The sequence below is a fragment of the Nothobranchius furzeri genome, chromosome 17, assembly GCF_043380555.1.
Source record: "Nothobranchius furzeri strain GRZ-AD chromosome 17, NfurGRZ-RIMD1, whole genome shotgun sequence".
Classification (NCBI taxonomy): domain Eukaryota; kingdom Metazoa; phylum Chordata; class Actinopteri; order Cyprinodontiformes; family Nothobranchiidae; genus Nothobranchius; species Nothobranchius furzeri.
In genome coordinates, this window is record NC_091757.1 from 36,819,646 (window position 1) to 36,844,462 (window position 24,817).

The following is a 24,817-nucleotide window of genomic DNA, read 5'->3' on the forward strand; positions in this document are numbered from 1 at the left end:
ATTCATCCAACCATTCATCCATCCCATATCAAGTCTGAACATATGTTAATCTATCAGTTTCAGATATCAGTAAATGTTTCTAAATTCACAGTTCAGCCAATTGTAAAAATGTACCAGTTAAACTATTCTCATTCAAATGCCAGCTGTTTAAACATTTCAACTTTTGAGTTTTTAATCAATGTTCAAAGATTGAAGTTTTCTGCTGTTTAGCATTTTTTTGTCCATTCTCCACCTATATTCTGAGCTTTATTACACTTGTTGGTGATTTTTGCTGCTAAATCTTTAAATACATTCAGCTCATTTTGACAGTTTAGCTTAGTTTCAGCTTCACTTCAGCTATTCAGCAGCTTCAGCAATCAGTTTCCAAATTTAGCATATGCTGCTAATTTCACAGTTCAGCTAAATGTAGAGATTAAACTGTTAAACTTGTCCTACTGAAATAATGGGTGTTTAGATATTTTAGCTGTCCAGATTTGTTCACAGATTTCAGTTACCTGCTGATTAGGATTATTTTTCTCTATTATTCACTCACTTTTTGTGCTTTACTTGGTTGTTGGTGCTTTTTGCTTCTACATCTTTTAATACATTCAGCTCATTTTGACAGTTTTGCTTAGTTTCAGCTTCAGTTCAGCTGTTCAGCAGATTCAGCTTCCAGTTTCAGCTATCCAGCATTCAAACAGCACTGCAAGAAATGCAAATTTTTCTAGTTTATTCTTTTTGTTTGTTGACTTAAAGAAAACAAATAAAAAATAGGACAACACTGAACATGAGTGAGTAAACCCCATTAGTTGGTGTTTTCTGGACTCCACAGCAACACATGACTTCTTCCTGGTGAAGCTATGTTTTTTTCTCATGAGGAGGTCATGAGCTCCTCAAGGGTTCTTGGAAAGGCTCCATGCCCTTTGGACCTTCAGCTGATAAAATAGCAGTCACTCCGTGTTATGATGAAGTCGGTAGCATCTGAAAGAAGACCTCCATAAACGTTTTGCACGGTTTTGCACGCCTAAACTACAGCGAGAGCACGGCCATGGTAAGTTCAGCAGGAAGTTCAATAGCGATTCAAACGAACAGCACGACGTTTGCCTTAAAAAGTTGTTCGAGACGCTTAAAACTTGATTCCATTTCATTTACCAGATTAGCACTCATTAGCAATTAGCGTTTTTCTATCTGACCTAAACAAACTGGTAACAAAACTCGGCTAGACACCGTTGTCCGGGTTTCTTCAGCTGGTTTTCTGATTAGCATTTAAAATTTGTTCACGTGTTTATGTAGCTGCGTTTGAACTAATGAATGAGGTTTAATATAAAAAGGAAAAATTATAAAAATGTATTTAAATTACAAGCAAAGAGGTACGAGCCTCCTAATGGATAACTACTGCATGGGTGATTGTCTTTCAGCTGGCAACACCACCCCACCTGGTGCAGTGAGCTGCTTCTCATTTCTTAAACAACCTTGTGGAGAACATCTGGTGGTCGTGGAAAATGTTAGTTTGTATGAGAAGGGTCAGATCATTGGCATGCATCAAGCAGAAAAAATCTAAGGACACTTCAGAAAAGACTAAAACTGGCTTAAGAACTGTCCAAATTATTAAAAACTGGTCTGATGAGTCCAGATGGACCCTGTTCCAGAGTGATGGAAGCATCAGGGTAAGAAGAGAGGCAGATGAAGTGATGCACCCATCATGCCTAGTGCCTACTGTACAAGCCTGTGGGGGCAGTGTTATGATCAGGGGTTGCTGCAGTTGGTCAGGTCTAGGTTCAGCAACAGGATGTGCTCCGAGAATGAGGTCAGACTACCTGAATATACTGAATGACCGGGTTATTCCATCTTTCCTGATGGGACGGGCATATTCCAAGATGGCAATGCCAGGATTCATCAGGCTCAAATAGTGAGAGTGGTTCAGAGAGCATGAGACATCACACTCCAGAGTCCAGACCTTAACTCCATTGCGAATCAGTGCATGTCTTAAGCCGTGTTTTGCCTTTAAAAGCTTTAAATTGTTTTTAAATGCCAATATTTAGCACTAAGAGATGGAGAGAAATTGCAATTTCGATTCTTCCTGTATGTGCTGTACATGTTGTAGAATTGACAATTAAAGCAGATTGGTTGATTGATCTTTGGGATGTGCTGGAGAAGGCTTTGTGCTGCGGACAGACTCTACCATCATCAGTGCAAGATCTTAGTGAAACATTAATGCAACACTGGATGGAAATACATCTTGTGACATTGCAGAAGCTTATGGAAACAATGCCACAGCGAATGTGTGCTGTAATCAAAGCTAAAAGCAGTCCAAGAAAATATTAGTGTGACATTTTGTTTTGGGCAACTATTTTTTTTGGGCCAGTCTGTGTCATTTTTATCTATTTCTGGACCATAGGTCCCCGGAAATTAGAAAAAAATTAGTGGAAGTTAATTGGTTATAAAAGCTATTTTCTAAACCTGCTGAAATGTGCCATGAATTTCACAAATGATGAATATTAAAGAGACATCTTGATGCCAAGAAAGCGCTTACTTTCAAACAGTGGCAAAAGTTATTTCAGGTTTTGTGTGAAGGCACATAGGACTACAAATGTTCATTTCACCAAATTGATGTCATCAAACCAGACATGAAGAAGAAGAGAAGATTAGTTTAGCGAGCTGTGAATCCATCTTCCAGGACGAAAGGAGCATTACATTTGAAAAAAACAAAACAAAACAAAAAAACAACAACCCACAATGTATCTGGCCACATGGAAAGTAGCAGCTACGCTGGGGAGAAGAGATTATGTGGTGACGATATGCAGCGTCTGATTTGTAGTAATTTAAATAACAATTTTTTAAAAGCTAATAAATCATAAATTATAGTTATACAACATATAATTTGTATTATGGTTATAGACATAGTTGAAACACACATCATTACTTAATTTTTTAATATTCTTAACTTAATAAGTTAAAGTTCAACATATGTGCCATTCAGGGCGTAAAGCAAAGCGGACTGGGGACCCATGAGCCAACGAGGAGCTGAAGGGGAGGAAACTTAAACTCCATGAAACACACACGTGCACGCACGCACACACACACACGCACACGCACACACACACACACACACACACACACACACACACACACACACTTTTTTTTCTACTGGCAAATACTTAAATACCTGAAAATTGTCTCTTACTTTAACGTGCCTATTCTGAAAATATTCACATTTACTCATAAATAACGAATAGTGTGAGTGCAATGTTATAAAAATTAAGAAGCTAAATTAACAACATTAATATAACATTTTTCCGAAAGGATCTTCACAGAGCTTTAAAAGTGATATCAATTTGATGTGGTCACAATAAACTTAGATCTGATGTTAAACTGCTCTAGAATCTGGTGACGTGTTTAAATTCGGGGTGGGGATAAATCTGCTCCCCACATGTGAGTGAACATCAGGAAGGGGATATTTGTATGTTTCCTGTTAACAGTGCATTCCTTAGTTGGGCCATTGTTACATCTGACTGAGAAATACAGCAAACACATTTAAAAAACACTGAAAGCATGAAGGGAAGATTGATCTGGAATAGAATGAGTGGGTTGCCTGCAGTTCACATCCTGTGAGTGTTTTTGTGGGTGTAGGGGTGTAGCGAAGGTTTCCGTTCAGATCCAGCAAGTGGACTTCAGCCTGCTGCACTACAATGAGTGGACATGAGAAGGTCCTCACTTTTTCTTAAAAAATAACATGTTTGTTTTTGATTCAGATTGTGTTTACCAGTAGTGATAAAACTATCTGATTCTAGACCTACGTATATTAAATTAGTTGTATCTCTTCTCATTCTAGTCGCGGAAATCTTGGATCGAGGAAACCTTCTTCAAAAGAGAGTGTGTGAAGTTTATCCGTTCTTCTTGGGACCTGCACAGGTAAACGTTTTTATGGTTCCTAGAAGGCTGCTCTGTTTCAATAACATGTAGTATAACCTTACCCACAGGGGCTGGAAATAAACCTCTTCTGAGAACACAAGCATCTGGCACTTAGCCATTACTTCCAGGGAAAGGCACTGTTTGAAATGTGTGATAATAGGTTATTTCGTGTTGTTTACAGATGCATTCCAGTATGTCAAGTGTGCCAAACTCTGATCAGGTACCTTTCATAAACTATTTTATACCATCATCACAGTCCGTTTTAATTTTATTGTGTAAATTCCTCCACCTTCTTTTTCCTTTTTTAAAACCTTTTCTCATTTGTTTTCTTTCTTTCTGTCTGTTATAAAAGCCACTGCACATTCAACATGAGTAAATAATTAACTGCGTTGGAGATTTATGAGATAATGAGTAGGAATTTGTGAATGTTTCTGTCTGTGACCAATGAAACAGATGTAGGTGGCTAGGAAGGGGTGAGAAACAGGAAAATGAGAGGAGGGTTTCTGACTTGCTGTAATTGGTGGGTGCTACAAGTGCCTATAAATGATGTGTAAACATTCTTGCGTTTCTTGCTTTCATTTTTTCTTTTTAGCTACATTTATTGTAATCATATGTGCCTAATTTAGTATCACAGTTACGGTATTTTAGACCCTCTTTCATATTCAGTCCCCCCCAAAAATGCTGCTTTTGTTCTTTAAATTTTATTTGCATCCTAATTCTGAAACAGTTTTCACTAAACTGGTAAAACAACCATATTAATGTCTCATGTCTTTTATAAACTAAGTATATTCCGTTCAATTCAGTTAATTTATATAGTCACAACAAGAGTCGTCTCAAGGCACTTCACAAAGTAAACATTCCAATACAGTTCAGTTCATTTAGCCAATCAGTAAAAAGTTTCCTATATAAGGAACCCAGCAGGTTGCATCAAGTCACTGACTAGTGGTCAGAGTCTTTACAGCAATCCTCATACTAAGCAAGTGGAGAGGAAAACTCCCTTTTAACGGGAAGAAACCTCCAGAGGATCCTGGCTCAGTATAAGTAGCCATCCTCCACGACTCACTGGGGATCGAGAAGACAGAGCAGACACACGCACGTACGCACGCACGCACGCACGCACACACTCGCTCACTCACTCACTCACTCACTCACTCACTCACTCACTCACTCACTCACTCACTCACTCACTCACTCACTCACTCACACACACACACACACACACACACACACACACACACACACACAAAATATATACTAAGTAGTGTTACTGTGGCTACATTGTGATTTCTTAGTAAATATTCTATGTAGTAAGAGATAAACTTTATTGTATTTATCCAAGTGAATCTATAGTTAATTGAACAGGTAAACTAGTAGTAGCACATTCCATGTCAAAGAAAGTGGAATGTTATTATCAGGAGAGGGAGAATGTTAAGTGGATAGCAGCAGTGTGCTAGTCAGTGGCCCCCTCCATGAGGCCACCACCAGATAATAGGGCTGGGTGATATATCGAAAATGTATCGTTATCAAAATTTCTGACTTTAATCAATATTGTTTTTCCCATGTCAATAAATTTGATAATTTAAAAGATGAAAAGATGTGCAGAGGTTATCGACATTCAAGTTACTTTTGGGCCATTCCCATCAGTACCGGGTCGGCCCGGGTAGCCCCAGTCGGCCCCAGCCTGGCCCGGTTGATTCCACACATCCTTGCCTTAAGCCCATGATTCTACCCACCAATCAGAGGCTTGCTCTAATGGAAGGTGTGAATTTGCTGTCAGCAGTGGGTGTGTTGGCCCTGGTCGGCCTGAAGCAGACCCCCTCGAGAAGAGGGCTGAGAATGAGCCTTGGTTGGCCCGGAAAAATACCAGGCCACCCAGATATGTAAACAACCTACGCTACCCGGCCCGGGCCGACCCGGTACAGATGGGAATGGCCCATTTGAGAAGCTGTACCACCTCCAATCATATGACAATGTGACTCAATGTAATACACAAGACAGCCCCATCTAGTGGACAACATTTGTTTTTGCGCATACGTGTAGTTTTCGTCCATTTATTGTTATCGAGGTGAAATCCTCAATATATTGTGATATTGATTTGAGGTCATATCGCCCAGCCATACCACATAATAATCAGATTTTTTTTACTTTATTTAAATCGAAATAAAAAGTATATCTGATAGATTTTTCTTGAATAAAACTTGTTTTGCTGCTTTCCACTGAATTTCCTGATACTTTATTTTTTTTGTGGTGGTTGGGGTTAGATGTTGCTGTGGCCGCCTGATGGGGGAGCACTCCTGGCAAGAGTCAACTCTTCCATTATCCCTCTGTCCTGGTCCGGAACAGGGCATGGAAGAGAAGTGGTCTATGATGGTCCATACTAAGGCCAGCCCCACCGATGCTTACGGGATCATCGACTTTCAAGATACCGCCACACGCGTCTGTCGGGCCAAGGTCAGTGAGTACTAACCGTATGACTGTTTAATTTGTCTAAAATAAAAATTATACACCATAGGTCTAAATCAGTTAATCGTTACAAAAATAACCTCAGAGTGACCCAAGACGACTATCTACCCTTTGATGATTGTGTAAACTTTGGTTTGGTTTTAAGACGACTTTGTCACGAAAGCAAAGATGGTATCTGCAGTTGTGACAAAACAATCCCATGAGCAGCATTTGAAGCGAAACCAGAAAAGAGCTCTCAAACATGTTTTCTCAGTACATTCGTGTGGCTGTGGACTCCAGACCAGAGGCGCTGCTTCAACTGATGCTGAGGGAATGGCAGATGGAGAGACCCAAATTACTGCTGACAGTCCAGGGAGGCTCAGAAAACTTTGTCTTACCCCCAAAGGTTAAGCAGGCCTTTAGCAAGGGGCTAATCAATGCTGCCCTCAGCACAGGGGCATGGATACTAACTGATGGCATCAATACAGGTAGGGTTGAGATTCCTTTGATACTGCAGTTTTTGATTTTTTTAAATGTAGGAAATTTCTGTATTTTCATACCTGGATGGCAATAAATTTGTTATAAATTTCTGCTTTGCTCCTAGACAATTTGGGTCTTTTGTTTCTCCTGTTATTAAATCTATGCAGTATATTTTTAATGCATTTCAGCTACTCTTTACCTCATTTTCAGGTGTGTCCAAGTATGTAGGTGATGCAGTAAAAACATTTGGAGGCCATGATCTGAGGAAGAGAAATACAATTGGCATCACACCATGGGGAATGATTGACAACAACATGGACCTCATAGGGAGAGATGTAAGTTTTAAAGCTGCTCTTTTTGTTTTATTGCCAATTAAACTCCTAAAACACTCCTCTACCATGCTATTTCTTAGTTGCATGATTCTCTGTTCAGGTATTCAGACCCTACCAGCCTCTGGGGAATCCTCTGAGCAAAAGGGCCTGTCTTAATGGTTTCCACTCCCACTTTCTATTGGTGGATGATGGGACGCTGGGAAAACATGGCTGTCAGGAAGGTCTCAGAAGAAAACTGGAGAAACACATCCAGCTACAGAAGGTCCATCCACGTGAGTCTGTGTATAAATGCACTTGTGTTATTTTGTTGCATGGACGTAATTTTTGGGGGGGGACAGGGGGGACATGTCCCCCCCGCTTTTTCCAAAGTCAAGTTTTGACCCCTGCACTTTTTACCATCCAAAAACAATATTACGCTATATTAAATTGACACTGGTTGAGCTCTAGGACCAAGCAGAAAACAACCGTTTGTGTTGAAGCCTGTTTACCATTAGAGCATACTGCAAAGATCCCCCCCCCCCCCCCCCACTCCATGTCCCGCCCCACTTCTAAAGTGAAAATTACGTCCATGTTTGTTGTAATTTAAAGGTGTGGAAAACTGAAAAAATATTTTTTTAAATCTTATTTCTGATTATAGTTGCTCATTCTGAGTTTGTCATGCAGGCTGAACATGACATATCTTCTACATTAGCTTCTCATAGAAAATAGCCAGTGAAACTCTAGGATTTGAAAAGCCTGACAGATCTACGTCACACTGTCACTCAACATTCTTGGACTCACCCATCTTGACTTACGGCGGGGAAGGTTGTTGATGGTTTAGCGTCCAGGAAATGACAGACATTTTCTTGAATGGTAGATGCTAACCTTTAGCATTAGCAACTCCACCACACTGCAGAAGGTCCTCCAGGCTTGTGTTATTTGTAGAGATAAAACATCAACATTGCAAGTCAGAGGTAGAGTTGTGTTGCTGTTATCCTATCCGAATCAAGCTGTCCAAATCAGAAAATAAGACTCCAGATCCTGCCTCTGAAGCTCAGCTGTGATGTGGCTCACTTGTAGTTCCTGGAAATGGTGCACCAGTATTTTTTGTCCCCTGAGTACGACTTACAAGGCATTCATTTCTACTAGAGACAACTGCAAATGTATTAATTAAACAAGTGTTCCACACCGTTAAAGTTTTTATGCCTTTTGGAAAATTGTGGATAAACTATGTTTATGTTTATGTTTATTCATTTAGCAGACGCTTTTATCCAAAGCGACGTACAATTTATTTAACTTGTAGGGCATGTTGTGATCTGTGGGGGAAACCGGAGTACCCGGAGAAAACCCACACATGCATGGGGAGAACACGCAACTCCACGCAGAAAGGCCACTGCCGAGTTTCGAACCTGCAACCTTCTTGCTGCGAGGCAACAGTGCTAACCACTGCGCCACCATGCAGCCCAACTAGTCCTCACAGATATGCTGCTTTAAAGAAAAAGTGTAATTTGGAGCATAGATTGATAAAATTGGATTTTGTAATGTGTCATGTAAAGATCATTTAAGGTTGTTTTTACTTATTTTGACCAATTTGTAAAGACCATGTTATTGTAATCATACCTTGATACCTGTTACTCCTGATACTGGTTGTACTTGTTACCATAACAACATTTAAAGCCATACCATGCTACTTTTTCATATTTTTTAATCTTTTCTTGAGCCAGTATGTGCTAAAATTACTCTTTACAATGTTAATGAAATGTCACTCAGACCCCCACCGCTCCCTGTGGCCAGAATACTGCATTTGCACTTTTAGAGTGACAGGCTATCCTCTCTGTGTAGGTTTGAAACAGGGAGTCCCTGTGGTGTGTGTGGTGGTAGAAGGAGGTCCTGCCATTGTGTCTACAGTGTTGGACTACATTAGGAGTGCTCCCCCTGTGCCAGTGTTTGTGTTTGAGGGGTCAGGCAAGGCTGCAGACCTGCTCGCTTTCTTACACAAGCAGACTGCTAATAACAGGTAGGAAGGGAGATGTACCTGTGGATGCTGACACTTTCTTTATCATAAAAATGCACACAGTTGTTTCCAAAATGGGATTTAGATGAGTAAATTTTTATTTTACTGCACACTCCTTTAACAGAGAGTTGGATGAAGACATTAAAGAAGACTTCCTTGTTAGAATTGGAGATGTGTTTGGCATTGAAAGGGCTGAAGCCACAGACCTTTTCACCCTCCTCCAGCAGTGTATGGATCACAGACAGTCTGTGAGTTGAACCTCAGGTTGGAAAACGTTTGCTGTGATTAAAGACGTGGGCTGGTCAGCATCTCTTTGACCCACAGATAACCATCTTTGACCCTGAGTCAGAAGACCTGATAGCTCCAGATGCAGCCATTTTGACTTCTACTCTTAAAGGTACATGTTTTCTTACTTTGCCTGTCAATTGTAGACCTTCATCTGGTGATTAAAACACCTTCATCATCATCATCATCATTAACAAAATATCTTCATTTTCACTGATGAGTTTCAGGTTTATTCTAATAAAATCTATTCTTAACTCCAAAAAAGTGTGCTAATGTATATAAATTGGACCGGTTGTATTTTTTTTCTTCATTTTGGGAACAAATGTGAAAACAGGAACCAAGGCCAGTCCAGCAGAGCAGCTGAGTATGACTCTGGCTTGGGATCGAGCTGACATTGCACAGAAGGAAATCCTGGTGTACGGACAGCACTGGCAGGTGAGACCCACTAAAATACTCTTCGCTATGCTCTAATGACAGACCAGTGATGACCATTGAGACTGATCCTGTAATGTTCCTTAGGTGGGATCCTTGGAACAAGCCATGGTGGATTCTCTGGTGATGGACCGTGTCAGTTTTGTTAAACTCCTGATTGACAACGGCATGACAATGAGTCGCTTCCTCACCGTGGATCGCCTGGAGGAGCTCTACAATACTGTAAACATATTTTTATGTTTTGATTTTGAATCTTTAAGAAACTCATTTAGATTTGTTCTGTCATTTTTCTGGATGTGTCCTCGCCGCCCCACAGACAGCTGTTTGTCTTGTTTTGCTGTTTTCCCTTTCGTGCTCATGACTCCCTCGATGCTACAAACTGAAGAAACTGTCTTGTTTGTTTCTCCTAAACTACAATTTTTAAAATATGAGCTTTGATTGAAATCACAGCATTTCATTCTGAGTGTTTTGCACCACGGCTGTTTGTTTTTGTGGTCAACTGCATCAGTTTTCCCAGCTGTTGATTTGATTCTTTTTTCTTTTGGGATGCTGCTGAAATCAAAAAGCTCTTCTGTCGAAAACTCTTTCCTCGCTGCCTCTATTGTTTTGTGTTTTACAGCCTGTTAATAATTCACAGCTCTTAAATTTTGAGTTCCCTTAAGAAACAAGTGAATATCCACAGAGCTGCTGCTGTTAGAAAATAATTTCAACTTTTATTTGCTCTGATTTTTCCCTTCAGAAACAGGGTCAGACTCAGCAGTTCTTGCACCACCTTGTTGAAGATGCGAAACAGGTGTGCTGACAATAATAATGACCTGCTGCAGCAGACATGCATACATCTGTATTGCACACGATTCACTGTTTTTTGTGTGTTTATGTGTGTGTAGACCTCTCTTCCTGTAGGTTACCGCCTCTCTCTCATTGACATGGGCCTCGTGATTGAATACCTCATAGGGGGAGCATATCGAAGCACTTACACACGGAAAAACTTTAGAGCTGCCTACAGCCGCATGCAGGATAAGGTGAGCTTAAAAACATGAAATATGAACATTTAAATAAATCTATGATTTTAGAACTGAGCTATTTATTAGCTGATGTGAATATAACAACTATGTAATAATTAAATGTATCTTATGTATCTATATGTAAAACAGTAATTAAAGAAATACAATTGTCATTGGCTTTTGATGAAAGTACTAATATTAATACTCTATCTGGACACTTGGAGGCCAAAAGTGGTTTGATGAGAATTTGCATGAATTATCTAAAAGGTACATTGTGTAGAAATGAAGTAAAACTGACATTTTGTGGTAAAAATTGGTTACTGCAGCTACTTTAAACAACTCTGGAGCTTTTTGCCACCCGTCATCGTATTAGAATTGTCGGCGCTGAAGTATTAGGTCGCAGCAGACATGGCAACCCTACACTCATTGATGGTAAACAGTAGTTACGTCCATCCCTCCTTTGTTTTGAGAGGAGAAAAACTGACAAGCCAGCTGGATATGAAATACGTTTCTGTATAACCTTCCTTCCAAAACATTACTTTTTTGGGATTTTCTCACTGTAAAATCCTCAATATATTCTTACATACTGCACCTTTAAAGGTTCAGAAAATTTTGCCAGGATTAAGTAGGAAAAAGTCCAGCGTGAGTTTTTGACAAAAGCTTTTAGATTTATGTAAAGTATTTTTCTAATCAGTTTAGTGATAACCCTTTTCTTGCTCTCTGTAGGACCAGAGACGGAGCAGCCTGAGTTCTTTTACTAAACAAAGATTGGGACTGGGCACGAAGAAAGCTAGAAGTCTCCAAGACCTACAATTCTTTAGAACTGCTCAACCCTACAAATCTAAGGTTGGTAAAAGGTTTTGGATCTGCATGTGCTATACACTTCTATATATGTTTCATTTAGGTTAATTCTCATACACACCCTAGAATTAACACAGCCACTATTCTGGTGAAGGTTCTCAGTCATCTAGGTCATGGTAATCCAGCAGGTTCAAGTGAAGGCAACAGGACTTCTTTGGTTTCTTGAAGACGATGAGAAGCAAAACCTCTTCAAGAAACCCAAGAAGTCCAGTTGCCTTCATTTAAATCCTTTGGATTAACACAGCCACTGTACAATTGTGTAATATTTTAAACACTGTCTATATTCGCAGACCTGTTGCCACTTTTCAACATATTTTTCCTTTATTTTCCATTTTGTTCCTCCAGGAGTCAAGTTTGCCATCTGAGAAAAGCCATAGGACAGACATTATTCCTGGCCTCAGTGCTCCGCTGCCCTGTCCTTTCAACTTCAATGACCTTTTTGTGTGGGCTGTGCTTCAACAACGCCAGCAGATGGCGCTCTTCTTATGGCAATATGGAGAAGAAGCACTGGCACGTGCTGTTGTGGCCTGCAAACTTTACCGCTCCATGGCCTTCCAGGCCCGCCAGAGCAACATGGATGACAACTTAGCAGAACGTTTCAAGGCGTTTTCACTGTGAGGAGTTATTATTATTATTATTATTTAAAATGGATCATTACATAAGTTCAGAATTCTCTTCAAACTAAGTTTTTCTATCAATACTGGGGCTGCACTCAAATATTTGCAAGAAATAAATTCAAGACAGCACATTGTTTGCATCAATTTTACCTGCATGATGGAAGAAGTCTCTAATAACAGAACAGAAACACTAATTAGAGATTATCTGTTGTATTTATTTATTCCAGTTATTTATTAATGTTTAGCTAAATTTTCAGAAAAGAACCATCTCTATCATGAAGCATTCTAATGGAGAACCTTCCTCCGCGTATTAAGGATGAGAGGATTTAATTATTTTTTATGCAAATGTAAAAAGGCACACAATTTATTTAAAATAACTTTAAAAACTTGACCTCAGTTTCTGATTTAACTTATTCCCCCCCACCCCCCACCCCCCCACCCCCCCGTGTGCCAGTGAGTTTGGTCAGCTAGCGGTGGACGTGTTGGATTGTGCGTTTCAGCAGAATGAGCAAATGGCCATGAAACTGTTAACCTCAGAGATGGAGGCATGGAGCCACTTCACCTGTCTGCAGCTGGCTGTCTCCTCATGCCACCGGCCGTTTGTCTCACACTCCTGCACTCAGACACTGCTCACCGACCTCTGGACCGGTCCACTCAACATGAGAAAAAACTCTTTTTTGAAGGCAAGTATTTTACAGTAGTAATTCATACTAACCATGTGCAGAAAATGATTTTGGACTATTCTTATTAGCCTGCATTACTATGAAAAGATCTGTGATTGCATAAAACATCCTATTGAACTCACTGATTCACTGGTTTTGTGTATGTGTGTGTGTGTGCTTATATTTATATGTTTAAGTTGACACATTTTGACATTTACTTGTAAAGTGTGGACATTTCCACATTGTGGAGACATTTTGCTGGTTCACACAATTCAAACCACTCTAAAACTTGGTTTTTAGAGGTATGGTGTTAGTTTAGGTTAGGGTTAGGAATAGAACCCCACCGGTTAAGATTAGGCATAGTGGAGTCACTAAAATGTGTGGAAGTCAATGGAGGTCCACACAAGCATATAAATATAAGTGTGGGTGTGTGTGTAAAATGGTTTATGATGCTTAACACACGTAATATGTTTCAGATCATTTTGAGCCTTCTTCTTCCTCCGGCCATCTTGTTACTGGAGTTTAAAAGCAGAGCTGAAATGTGCCACGTACCACAGAGCCATGAGGCCATGCTGTTTGGACTTGAGTCTGTCAAGTCTCAACCAGCCACCGAGGGGTCCGATCGCACGGTAACCTTCCAGCTGATGCAGCTTTCAGCTCTAGTGGCTTTTGTGTCACTCCTCCCATGTCGGACTTCCTGGTCTGTTCTCTGGTCTTTTTCTGCATCAGGATGCAGAGCGAGGCCTCTCGTTCCAGAACAAATGCCGCGGTCCTGGTTCAGAGACGGTGCCCACTGTATCTGCGCAGTGGCTGTTCTGGATCAGAACAATCTATGAGTTTTACTCAGCTCCAGTTGTCAAGTTCTGGTTTCATACAGTAGGTGGCGTGACTTTAATAGTATTAATTTCCATCAGAGCAAATGGGTTGTATTCCAGATTTTTGTTTCTTTATTTCTCTGAAACATATTTCTATCTCAAACGTAGGTGTCCTACTTGGCCTTTCTGATGTTGTTCTCTTTTGTGGTCCTGGTGAAGATGGAGGCTCAGCCCAGAGTTGAGGAGTGGATGGTCATTGTTTACATTGGATCCACAGCTGTGGAGAAAACCAGAGAGGTGAGTGACACGTATATTTTCGTTTTCTTCTCATGTTTACATTATTTAGCTTGATTGCGGAGGCGGTGTATTAGTTTAAGGCTCATTGTTCTAAACAGCAAAATCATTTAATTCAAATGGAATATTTGTGCTTTAGGTGGTGATGTCTGAGCCCAGGAAGCTGAGCCAGAAGCTGAAGATTTGGTTCTCCGAATACTGGAATGCATCAGACTTTGTGGCCATTGTTCTTTTTGTGGTTGGATTTGTGATGCGTTGGTTTGCTGATCCCTACCGGACAGCGGGACGCATCGCTTACTGTCTGGACATCATCTTCTGGTTCGTCAGAGTGTTGGATCTTCTGGCTGTCAACAAGCATGCAGGTCCTTACCTCACCATCATCACTAAGATGGTAATGGGAACTCTGCTCACATGCTTCAGAAAATTAAATATGTGTTCACTCACCATTCTATTCTATGTGTGCCCAGACCAGTAACATGTTCTTCATCGTGGTGATGATGATGATTGTTCTGCTGAGTTTCGGAGTGTCCAGAAAAGCCATCTTGTCCCCAGATGAGGAGCCATCGTGGAGCTTAGCTCGAGATATAGTCTTCCAGCCTTACTGGATGATTTTTGGAGAGGTTTATGCTGGAGAAATAGATGGTGAGTTGTTAAGAGGAGAATAAAAGCTGCTGAAATTAAAACGCTATCCCTATAGAAACCTCTTAAAGGTAAAATATTATGACTTTTTTTGGTAAGTTATAATAGTTCTATGAACATGAAACATTTATGAAGTTTTTTGTTCTAAATCCCCGTGACATAAAAGCCATTTCAGAAGCTTTATTCTATGTGGGCCACAAGGGGCAGCAGCAGTCAGGAGATAGAGCGGGTTGTCCAGTAATCAGAAGGTTGCCAGTTCGATCCCGACCCCCACCAGAGAATGTTGCTGTTGTGTCCTTTGTGCAAGACACTTACTCTGCGCTGCCTGCTGGTGGTGGTCGGAGGGATCGGTGGTGCCGGTGTTCAGCAGTCTTGCTTCCATCAGTGCGCCCCCTGTTGAAAGGAAGTGACTCGGTAAGGAAGGTGGGGGAAGTAGAGGACCACAGTGTCATCCACTGCCCACAGATAAACAGCAACAGTGACACCTAAACATCAGCGATGCTCTGACAAATGTGACAGCAGGAGCCAAAAGAACTGAAAACAATGGAATTAGGAAGTCAACACAGAATGAACGTAACGAAGACGAAAAAAGAGTTTCAGCACTTTCCAGAATGAGCTGTTTCAGGGCTGTGTCACTTTAAGAAACAAGCTGGAGCTGGCCACACCCACCCACCTCTCACTCAGGCCGCTTTGAGCTGAGAAGCATCGATACCAGGGAGGGGCTTGGAGTAGAGCCACAGCTCCTCCAGCAGCAACTCTCCTGCACATGAGAGGTTGTTGTATTCCACTTTCCCTGTTTGTGACATCACAAATAGGTACTTTCTGACATGGCTTGTTTTAGGCACATCATTCCTACACCAAACACTGACAGAAAGTGAATGGGCAGATTTTTTTTTTAAATTTGAAGTGTTTATCGAAGCTGTGGAGACCAACATGGCAGCACAAAAAGATGCAAAACATGAGTTTTGGACAATATGTTCCTTTAATGCTATAGACACGATGGTTTTATTTTTCTTTTATTATTATGTAACATCTCTGTGGTTATTTTGTAAGGAACCAAGCACCTGTAATGCTAAAAACATGCACAGGACTTCTGTAGTGAGCATATTCTTCATTTAGACTAAATTATGTGACAATAAACCAAAACCTATAAATGAAATACTTACTTACTTCTTAAAAATCATGCTGTTTATTTACACTTTTCTGTGTATATGTTTGTGTGTTCACAGCCTGTGATGAGGATGGTTCATGCCCTCCTGCATCTTTTCTCACACCATTTCTGCAGGCAGTCTATATGTTCTTCCAGTACATCATCATGGTCAACATTCTTATTGCATTTTTCAAGTAAGCCTGTTTGTCCTGGAAAAAAGGTGATTTATTCAGCAAGAAATAGTGTTGATTAGCGTTTTTCACCTGTCCCAAACAGCAACATCTACTTTGACATGGCTTCAACGTCCAACAAGCTGTGGCGGTACAACCGTTATCATTACATTATGACATATCTGGAGCGGCCATGGCTGCCTCCTCCCCTGATTCTTTTCAGCCACATGGCTCTGACTGTCCGAGGCATCTTTAGGAGATTCAGACAAGATGCTGAGCGGGAAGAGAGAGGTTCAGGCCTCAGTGAGTACCACTGTATGAATGTCCTGGGGGTGGAAAACATCACCCTCATCAAGTTCTTCTGTGTTTCCAGAGCTCTATCTGGGCCACGAGGATCGGAAGACGCTATACGAGTTTGAGGAGAAATGTGTTGAGGTTTACTTTCATGAGAAGACTGAAGATGCCAATAGCAGCCAGCTGAGCAGAATCAGAGCCACAGCTGAGAGGTTCACTTTATTTTTTTTTTACACGCAATCAAATCCTGCAAAATCACATTTTAGGTCTTTTCCAATGGCTCTACTCTGCGTGACTCAGATTGGTGCGATTTCGTCTGGCTGCCTTTTCCATCAGCACAGTTCTGTAATTTCCCTCTACAATCCCTGCTTCCTTGTGGTTCCAAGCATGCTGACCCGGGCCGGCATCACAGCTGAAGGCTGTTGATTGGCTTGGGAGCAGAGTCACTGGTTGCTCTGGAGCTTTCTGGCTGCTATTACTGTCTCGAGTAAACATCACAAAGATCCCCACCAATGCCACTTCACCAGCACACTGTGTTGAGCGCTCCCACTTTTTTGTTTTGCTGGCAGGGAAAGCCAACCATGAGCTGAGTTAACCCACGCTGTGCCGAGCTGTTCTTGGCTGAGTAGTGCTGTTGAAAAAAGCCTTTTGTTTTCTTTTTGTTTTCTTATTTGCTTCACTTTGATGTACAAATAGTTAAAGGGATATTCCACCCCTAAGTAAAATGTTCCCAGAGTTAAATAAGTGGGAAAAAGCATTTTGTAACCAGCCCACATAAATCTATTAATTAGTGATTCAAACCCTAAAAACAAAACAAGTCATTTCTAAAATGACTTCCTGTCACACTTTACCTTCATTATGAGTGAAATGTAGAGAAATTCCTTAATTTTATGAATCTTATCCTGATCTAAAAGAAATTGACTTCATTATTTGGTGAGAAAACAACAGTATCAGGTATACAGTACTGTCCTACTAACAGTCCCAGACCTAACAGCCCGTATCAGAGGGCCTGGTACCTCATTCTCCCGAAGTACCTCCCACAGACCCCCCCGAGAGACGCGGTCGAACGCCTTCTCAAAATCAACAAAACACATGTTGATTGGTTAGGTAAAGTCCCATGCACCATCCAGAACCCCCCTACAGGTATAGAGCTGGTCCAGTGTTCCACAGCCAGGACAAAAACGACATGAGTCCGAGGTTCGACTATCCGACAAATCCTCCTCAATAACCCCTGAATAGACCTTACCAGGGAGACTCAGGAGTGTGATCCCTCTGTAGTTGGAACAGACCCTGCAGTCCCCCTTTTTAAATAGGGAACCACCACCCCAGTCTGCCAGTCCAGTGGAACTGCCCTCGATGTCCATGTGGTATTGCAGAGCTGTGTCAGCCAACACAGCGCCACAATATCCAGAGCCTTAAGGAACTCTGAGCGGATCTCATCCACCCCCGGAGCCTTTATACCAGGAGCTTTTTGACAACATTGAGGCCTCAGCTTCAGAGAATGGAGAGTCCAACTCAAAGTACGCAGTTTCAGTTTCCGCATTGGAAGATGTACAGATGGGATTAAGGAGGTCTTCGAAGTACTCCGCCCACTGATCCAAGTCTCGAGTCGACGTCAGCAGCACACCGTCCCCAGTGTTGGTAGTGCACTGATTTCCAAGACTAGAATCTCCTCAAAGCCATGCGGAAGTCTTGCTCCATTGTCTCACCGAACTCCTCTCACACCTGGCTTTTTGCCTCTGCAATCACCTGAGCAGCATTCCGCTTGGACTGCCAGTACGTGTCAGTTGCCCCTGGAGTCCCACAGGCCAAAAAGACCTGACAAGACCCTTTCTTCAGCTTGAAAACATACCTAACCGCCGACGTCCACCAGCAGGTTCAGGGGTTGCCACCACAACAGGCACTGACGACCCTGTGGCCACAGCTCTGGTTGGCAGAATCAACAATGGAAGTATGGAGCAGGGCCCACTCGGACTCAGTATCCCCCTCCTCTTCCGGAATGTTTTGGAAGTTCTGTTGGAGGTGGGAATTGAACATCCTACTGACAGGAGACTCTGCCAGACTTTCCCAGGAAACCCTCACAGTACGTTTGGGCCTCTCAGGTCTGACCAGCATCCTCCCCCACCATCTCAGCCAACTCCATCAGGTCGTGGTCAGTTGACTGCTACACCCCTCTCTTCACCCGAGTGTCCAAGATATGCAGCCACAGATCAGATGAAACAACAGCAAATTCAATCATCGAACTGCTGCCTAAGGTATTCTGATGCCAGGTGCACATACAGTGGGCACAGAACGAATTCAGACCCCCATCAATTTTTCACTCTTTTATTTTTTATTTTTGGCAGACATTGGCTAAAATCAATTAAATTAACTTTTTTCCTCATTAATGTACACACAGCACTCCATATTGACAGAAAAATACTGAATTTTAGAAATGTATGCTGATTTATTTAAAAAGAAACTGAAATGTCACAAAGTCCTAAGTATTCTGACCCCTGCAAAAGCACAGACAACAGTCAGGACCCATCCTCCCTCACATTGGTGGAGGGAGACTAGCCTCTCATTCACAGGACGGTGGCATAGGAGTTTAGTGCCCGCCCCGTAATCGGAAGGTTGCAGGTTCGAGCCCCGCTCAGTCTGTTGCTGTCGTTGTGTCCTTGGGCAAGACACTTAACCCACCTTGCCTGCTGGTGGTGGTCAGAGGGACCGGTGGCGCCAGTGCTCGGCAGCCTCACCTCTGTCAGTGCACCCCAGGGCAGCTGTGGCTACATTGTAGCTCATCCCCACCAGTGTGTGAATGTGTGTGTGAAAGGGTGAATGACTGATTGTGTTGTAAAGTGCCTTGAGGGGTTCCAGGACTCTAGAAGGCGCTATATCAAATACAGGCCATTTACCATTCACTAATATGTCCACCCCTGCTTGGCGCCTCTCAGTGGGAGCGACTCCAGAGTGGTAGAGTATCCAGCCCCTCTCAAGGAAACTGGTTCTGGAGCTAGAGCCATGCGTAGAGGTGAATCTGACTATATCTTGTCGGAACTTTTCAACCTCACACACCTACTCGGGGTCCTTTCCCACCAGAGAAGTGACATTCCACGTGACAAGAGCCAGCTTCTGTAGCCGAGGATCAGACTGCCATGGTCCCTGCACCACCCAACCCCTTTGGCCCCTCCCATGAGTGGTGAGCCCATGGGAAGGGGGACCCATGTTTCCTCTTCGGGCTGTCTCGATGTGTGAAAACCTGGCCACCAGGCCAGCTAACGTGCCCCACCTCCAGGCCTGGGTCCAGAGGGCGGGTCCCAGTGATCTGCGTCCGGGCGAGGGAACACTGCTTCCATGTACATTTTTCTTCTTAAACACCAGTCACCTGTTTTTTTTTATTTATCATCCCTGTAACGTCCTAACTGAAAGAAGTATAAAGGTGCTCCAGTTGTGTAAACTTTATATTTTCTCTCCCAGAGCAGAAGAGATGTGTGCAATGGTGGTGGAGGTTTCAGAGAAGGTGAATTTTATTCAGCTCAACTTGTCTGAACTAGACGGTCAGCTGGGTCAGCTCCAGGACCTGTCAGCGCTGGCTGTGGACACCCTGGCTCTGCTCTCTGCCTCGGACAGCCTTCATCACAAAGAGGCACGGCTTGCCAGGGCATCTCGGCACACCCTCCCTCGTAGCTGGACCCTCCCTCACAGGAGCGGGTCGGACTCCGATGGGGCTAACATGCAGAGGAGGATGGTCAAAGCTTGTAAAAGTACCCCACCTTCTTTGCTAAAGGGCTCCACTCTTATGGGGTGCAAGGAGTGCCATGCAGGAGTGAAAGAGAGCAAGCAGGGAAATTATGGACACTCTGAGGCTGAGACTTCCAAAGAGGTGCTTATAGTTTCTATAAATTTGCTGCTTCAGTTTTTGCTTCCATCTTTTAAACAGTAAAATTACCACATACAAGCTACAAGTTTCTAACTAGTTTGATTTTTCTCAGGATTTCCAGCCCACTGATCTTGAACATCCTAGTGAGAACTGGTTGGGAGGCTCAAGAACTATGGCACATACCTCCTTCTCTCCGTTCTACGGAGGTGGGGTTCATTTTGCTGCCGTGAGGAATCCGACGTCTTTCGATTCTAGTGAATCGTCTCGTTGTGGATCTCCTCTTTCTCCCAGAAGCTTGGGGTCACCACATAAACCCTGGACATGTGACTCGAACTTGTATCCAAATCAGGAGGAATCTTCTGTGGAAGAAGAAGAAGGAGATGATGAAACTGAAGAGAAGGAGAAAGAAATAACTCAGAAACAGCAGTCAAACATAGAAGTGTGTGAAGCTCCTGGTGGTACCTTCGCTATATTTTACCCTCACTTGTTAAATGTTTTGGTAAAGTCTTGTCTCTCTTCAGGATGAAAGCCAGCAAAGTTTTCAGTCCAGACACTCCAGCCACTGGAGAAGACTTGCGTTTCCCCCCAGGTGGGCGTTGAGGCCCAGAGACCGCCCCTTTGGTTTCTGTCGCTCGCTGTCATCCAGCATGGAGAACGTCACTTTCTCTGGAGCGCCTCTCAGTCCAAATAGAAAATCATTTCCATCACTTAATGAAACCATAAATGAGTGTTTATCGGGAAGGAGGGGCTTCAGGGATGACACATCTCTGCAGTGCAGCAGGAGTCAAGGTACTGCATCATCACGCGTTCAGGAATCTTTATTATTATGCATCAGCAGATTGATTGTCATTTGCTTCTGCAGAGTGGGACAAGTCCTCTGATTTCACTCCAGTCTTGGAAAGCAAAGGAAAAATCCACAACAGGAAGATGGTGAAAATAATGGAGAGCACTCCAGATACAGTAAAGTCAAATAAATTTAATCAGTTGTGACAAAAAGAGAGAATTTCTCAATGAGCATGAACATTTTTATTTATTAATTTTATTAATCTGCACTTCTGTGGGAAACAGACAGCCATGTCATGGAGGAAACGCCAGAGGTTTATTGGAGAACCTACATGCTGGTCAGCTTCAACCAGCCTCAGTCAGCTCAGTAAGAACTTCAGTTTAGATTAAGGTTGTCTTTTAAGTGTTTTTACATTTGCGTATAGCAACACCATAAAGATTACTTTCTGTTTTATCAAATTCTTTTCAGATTTTGATCCCACAGATTTGATACCAAAACAGATGTTTTCTCATCAGGTAGAATTTTGCTCAATTCTGTAGACAAAATTAATAAAAAGGTTTCTATTTTATTGCTGTTTATTTTATTATTGTTAAATCGATTCTCAGGATATTTGGAGCCCCACTCATTCTGCCTGGAACAGCTGGGCCAAATCCATGAGCCGCAGGTCCTCGTAAGTACTATGTTGTTCTATAGTCAACATTAATGTACACAGATGCTAAAATGTAATAATTACTTCTGTCTCCTTTTTCAGCCTACAGAGCTGTGCTGTACCTGAAGGTAACATTCAACATGTGTCCTTTAAGGTGACTTCATGCATTTATGTCTGAAGTTGAAGTTTTTAATACTATAATCTTTGTTGCTGCAGCCAAGAGCTCCTCGTTCCAGTCCACGGACAACTTTTACCCCCACTTTTCAGGTATTGTCATAAAGGAAAATATATATTATAACATATTTCTGTCGTTTTGATATATTTTTATATTTGTCCTTTAAGCCATGGAGAGAAACAATCTGATGAGACTGGCTCATACCATTCCCTTCCCTCCTGTTTCTGTGTTTGGTAACATTCTTACTCTAATTTCATTTAAATTAGTTTTCTTCAGTCAATTTTTATTTTGTTTACACAATTTATTGAGTTTGTCTTTGTTGCCCCCCAGGAGGTGAAGAAGTGAGCGTTTATTCTTTAGAGGAAGCATCTTCTGTCTCCGCTGACCCTGAATCCAGATCCGTCGCGTCCTGGTCTTCCCGAGGTTACTCCGCCATGCTGCAGCCCCTTCCCAGTGAGGAGGGTTCTCTAGACGGGGGCATCCGGCAGGGCTGCAGGATGCTCTGCACCTGGGCAGAACAGGACGTGCTAAAGCCCGGGATGGTATATATAGTGAAGGCCTTTAAACCAGAGGTGGTTCGTGCTTGGCAGAAGTACTTTCACGGCAGCGCTGCGCTGCAGCTTTGTTTAAGGGTCAGTCTTTAAAAATACTCATACCTTTCTTAGAGTCCGAGAAATGAATGTTTAGCTTGATTACATCATAAAACAACATTTCAGTCCTTATTTCCCCACAAATGTGTGTTTCTTCTAGTGGAAATTCTGCATCCTGCTCTTTAATCAGCAGATTCTCCAGGTTGCTAATTCCTCTAATCAAAAGTTCCACCTTTAGGGTGACGTGGACAGATGTCCTCCTGTCTTACCTAATAAAGGTGTTTAGTACTTTTAGAGTTTGAGTTCTTTTAGAAAGTGGAAATTAGCTCCTCTGTTGCTCCCCATGTTATTCTCCAAACTAATCCCACTCTCACTGCTGCCAGCTGCATGGTAGATACTGACTTCTGATAATTACTGCACTCTACACTATTTTAGAAAATAGTCTTTTTTAAGTTTCTTCAATCTGTAAGATTTTATAGCCTTGACTCTATGACGAACGGTTTTGTCTTTTTAAAGGAGATCCAGCAGCAGAGAGCAGCCCAGAAGATGATGCAAGTTTTTAACCAGATCAAACCTGATGATCTGCACCACTCACCAAGGTGTGTGTGTGTGTGTGTGTGTGTGTGTGTGTGTGTGTGTGTGTGTGTTTTCTCCCATGTGTGCCTTATGTGTAGCTGACTGTGTTTTCTCCACCAGATTTCTGGATGTGTCGCTGGTTCTCTGGCATTCTAATGGTCAGTGGCTGACTATAGAGAGAAACTTGACAGGAGACTTCAGGAAGTACAATAACAACACAGGAGAGGAGATCGCCCCCTGCTGTTCACTGGAGGACTTGCTGCTTGCATTCTCCCACTGGACCTATGAGTACTCGTGCAAAGAGCTGATGGTGCTTGATATGCAAGGCAAATCTATTTACCATTTGTGCTACATTTGTGTCAGTAGAGTTGTCTTCTTCCTCTTTTAATTATTGATTCGCTTTTCAACAGGAGTAGGAGAGGAGCTGACGGATCCAACAGTCATTACAGCAGACGACCAAAGGTACAATGAAAATTTACCCATATTTTTAAAAACTGACTTCTATTTTGTGTTTTTATTTATTGACAGTTCCTGGTACGTACTGAAGACAGATAAAACAGCTTTCCAGTCATGTTGTTTCTGACTTTCTTGCAGCGGAAGCAGGGGTGAGATGGTTTTTGGTCCTGATAACCTGGGGGATGCTGCTATCAAAGGTTTCGTGCAGAAACACTCCTGCAACCTCTGCTGCCACAGACTGGGCCTAAAAGGTCAGAAAACCATCAAACCATTGAAAGAGAGACTCTGTAACCAGTGTTAGTTATCTAAAGGCTTTAGGAGCCATCTTTGTCTAATTGAGTGTGTGTTTAATGGATTACCGAGGCTTGTGCACATGTGCATATGCACGTATTTGTATGTCACCTAAGTGTCGTCACTCAGGAGGCCAACTTGGCTCTGAGAGAAATCCCCGACAACTTCAAATGAAGACGGCACACACCAACAGCCAGCTAATTAAGCAACGAGTCTTCGTTTATTCCGATAACAACAGTAGTGTTGGAGGCATGGGGGTGGGCCCTGCTTTGTGCGTTGTGCTGCGCGGCCTTTGATTACATATTAATCATGTCTTTGTGCTGGCAATGTGCTGCTGAGACATTAGCTTTGATTAGCTATTAATTAATGTCTCTGGATAGACACGATACCGGCGTCTAGAGGATAGCAGCTCGGAAAGAAACTGTGCTCAAAAACAAACAAGCCCCGGCAAACAAACACACACACGCAAAAACATTCAGACACAGTTGTTTTGATATTTCAAAGGTGCGTTGTGATTTAGCTTCCTTTCCTTGTGTCCTCTCCAACATTCCTCTAACAAATCAAACCAAATTATTCATGCTGGATGCATGGACTTCCTCCCAGGCCTGCCTCTATTCTCTTTCTTGTGATAATGACTGTGTTATTGGAGTGACACGTCGCTAACTGATGTTTCTGTTGTTCAGATTTAAGGGAGCGCCCGGGCAGCTTTGAGAGCAGCAGCGAGGACGAGCCGTTATCGGAACAAGAAGAACGAGATGGAGATTAAACCGGGATGGCACCTTTGACCGAAGATGTAGGGGGGATTTAGCACACCTAGTTTCTGTTTTGAAACGATTCTAGCATTCCTTATTTGTTTGCAGTGTAAACAAAGCGTTATGGGGGTGATATCTGACATTTTTCTCAAGTGGCAAATAAATTATTTTTTGTAAAAATATACAATTTTTGATAGGACAGCTGTGATGTTTTAAAACTCCTAAGAAGTATAATTATGTATATATATTTGTTTCATTAGAAGTTTTTGTTGCTCAGTTTAAATATGACAATGTTTCATTTTCATTAAACAATCTGTGCGTGTG

At 42.2% G+C, this 24,817-nt stretch overlaps 1 protein-coding gene across 1 annotated transcript; it reads left to right on the plus strand.

The window, feature by feature from the left end:
* Positions 1 to 1,036: 1,036 nt before the first annotated feature.
* trpm6 (transient receptor potential cation channel, subfamily M, member 6) lies at positions 1,037 to 24,817 on the plus strand. Its single transcript, XM_015972227.3, has 41 exons — positions 1,037 to 3,686; positions 3,812 to 3,891; positions 4,073 to 4,111; positions 6,153 to 6,342; positions 6,608 to 6,821; positions 7,024 to 7,148; positions 7,246 to 7,417; positions 8,967 to 9,141; positions 9,263 to 9,386; positions 9,463 to 9,535; positions 9,758 to 9,858; positions 9,943 to 10,077; positions 10,595 to 10,648; positions 10,743 to 10,877; positions 11,586 to 11,705; positions 12,066 to 12,334; positions 12,792 to 13,020; positions 13,476 to 13,628; positions 13,729 to 13,875; positions 13,983 to 14,111; positions 14,248 to 14,499; positions 14,576 to 14,750; positions 15,977 to 16,091; positions 16,174 to 16,370; positions 16,441 to 16,573; positions 19,818 to 20,223; positions 20,333 to 20,659; positions 20,742 to 21,009; positions 21,083 to 21,180; positions 21,289 to 21,370; positions 21,473 to 21,519; positions 21,610 to 21,674; positions 21,756 to 21,781; positions 21,870 to 21,920; positions 21,996 to 22,061; positions 22,159 to 22,460; positions 22,935 to 23,017; positions 23,115 to 23,320; positions 23,405 to 23,456; positions 23,589 to 23,701; positions 24,425 to 24,817. The coding sequence occupies exons 1-41, from the start codon at positions 3,669 to 3,671 to the stop codon at positions 24,505 to 24,507; spliced, it is 5,829 nt and encodes a 1,942-aa protein (XP_015827713.3). The 5' UTR covers positions 1,037 to 3,668; the 3' UTR covers positions 24,508 to 24,817.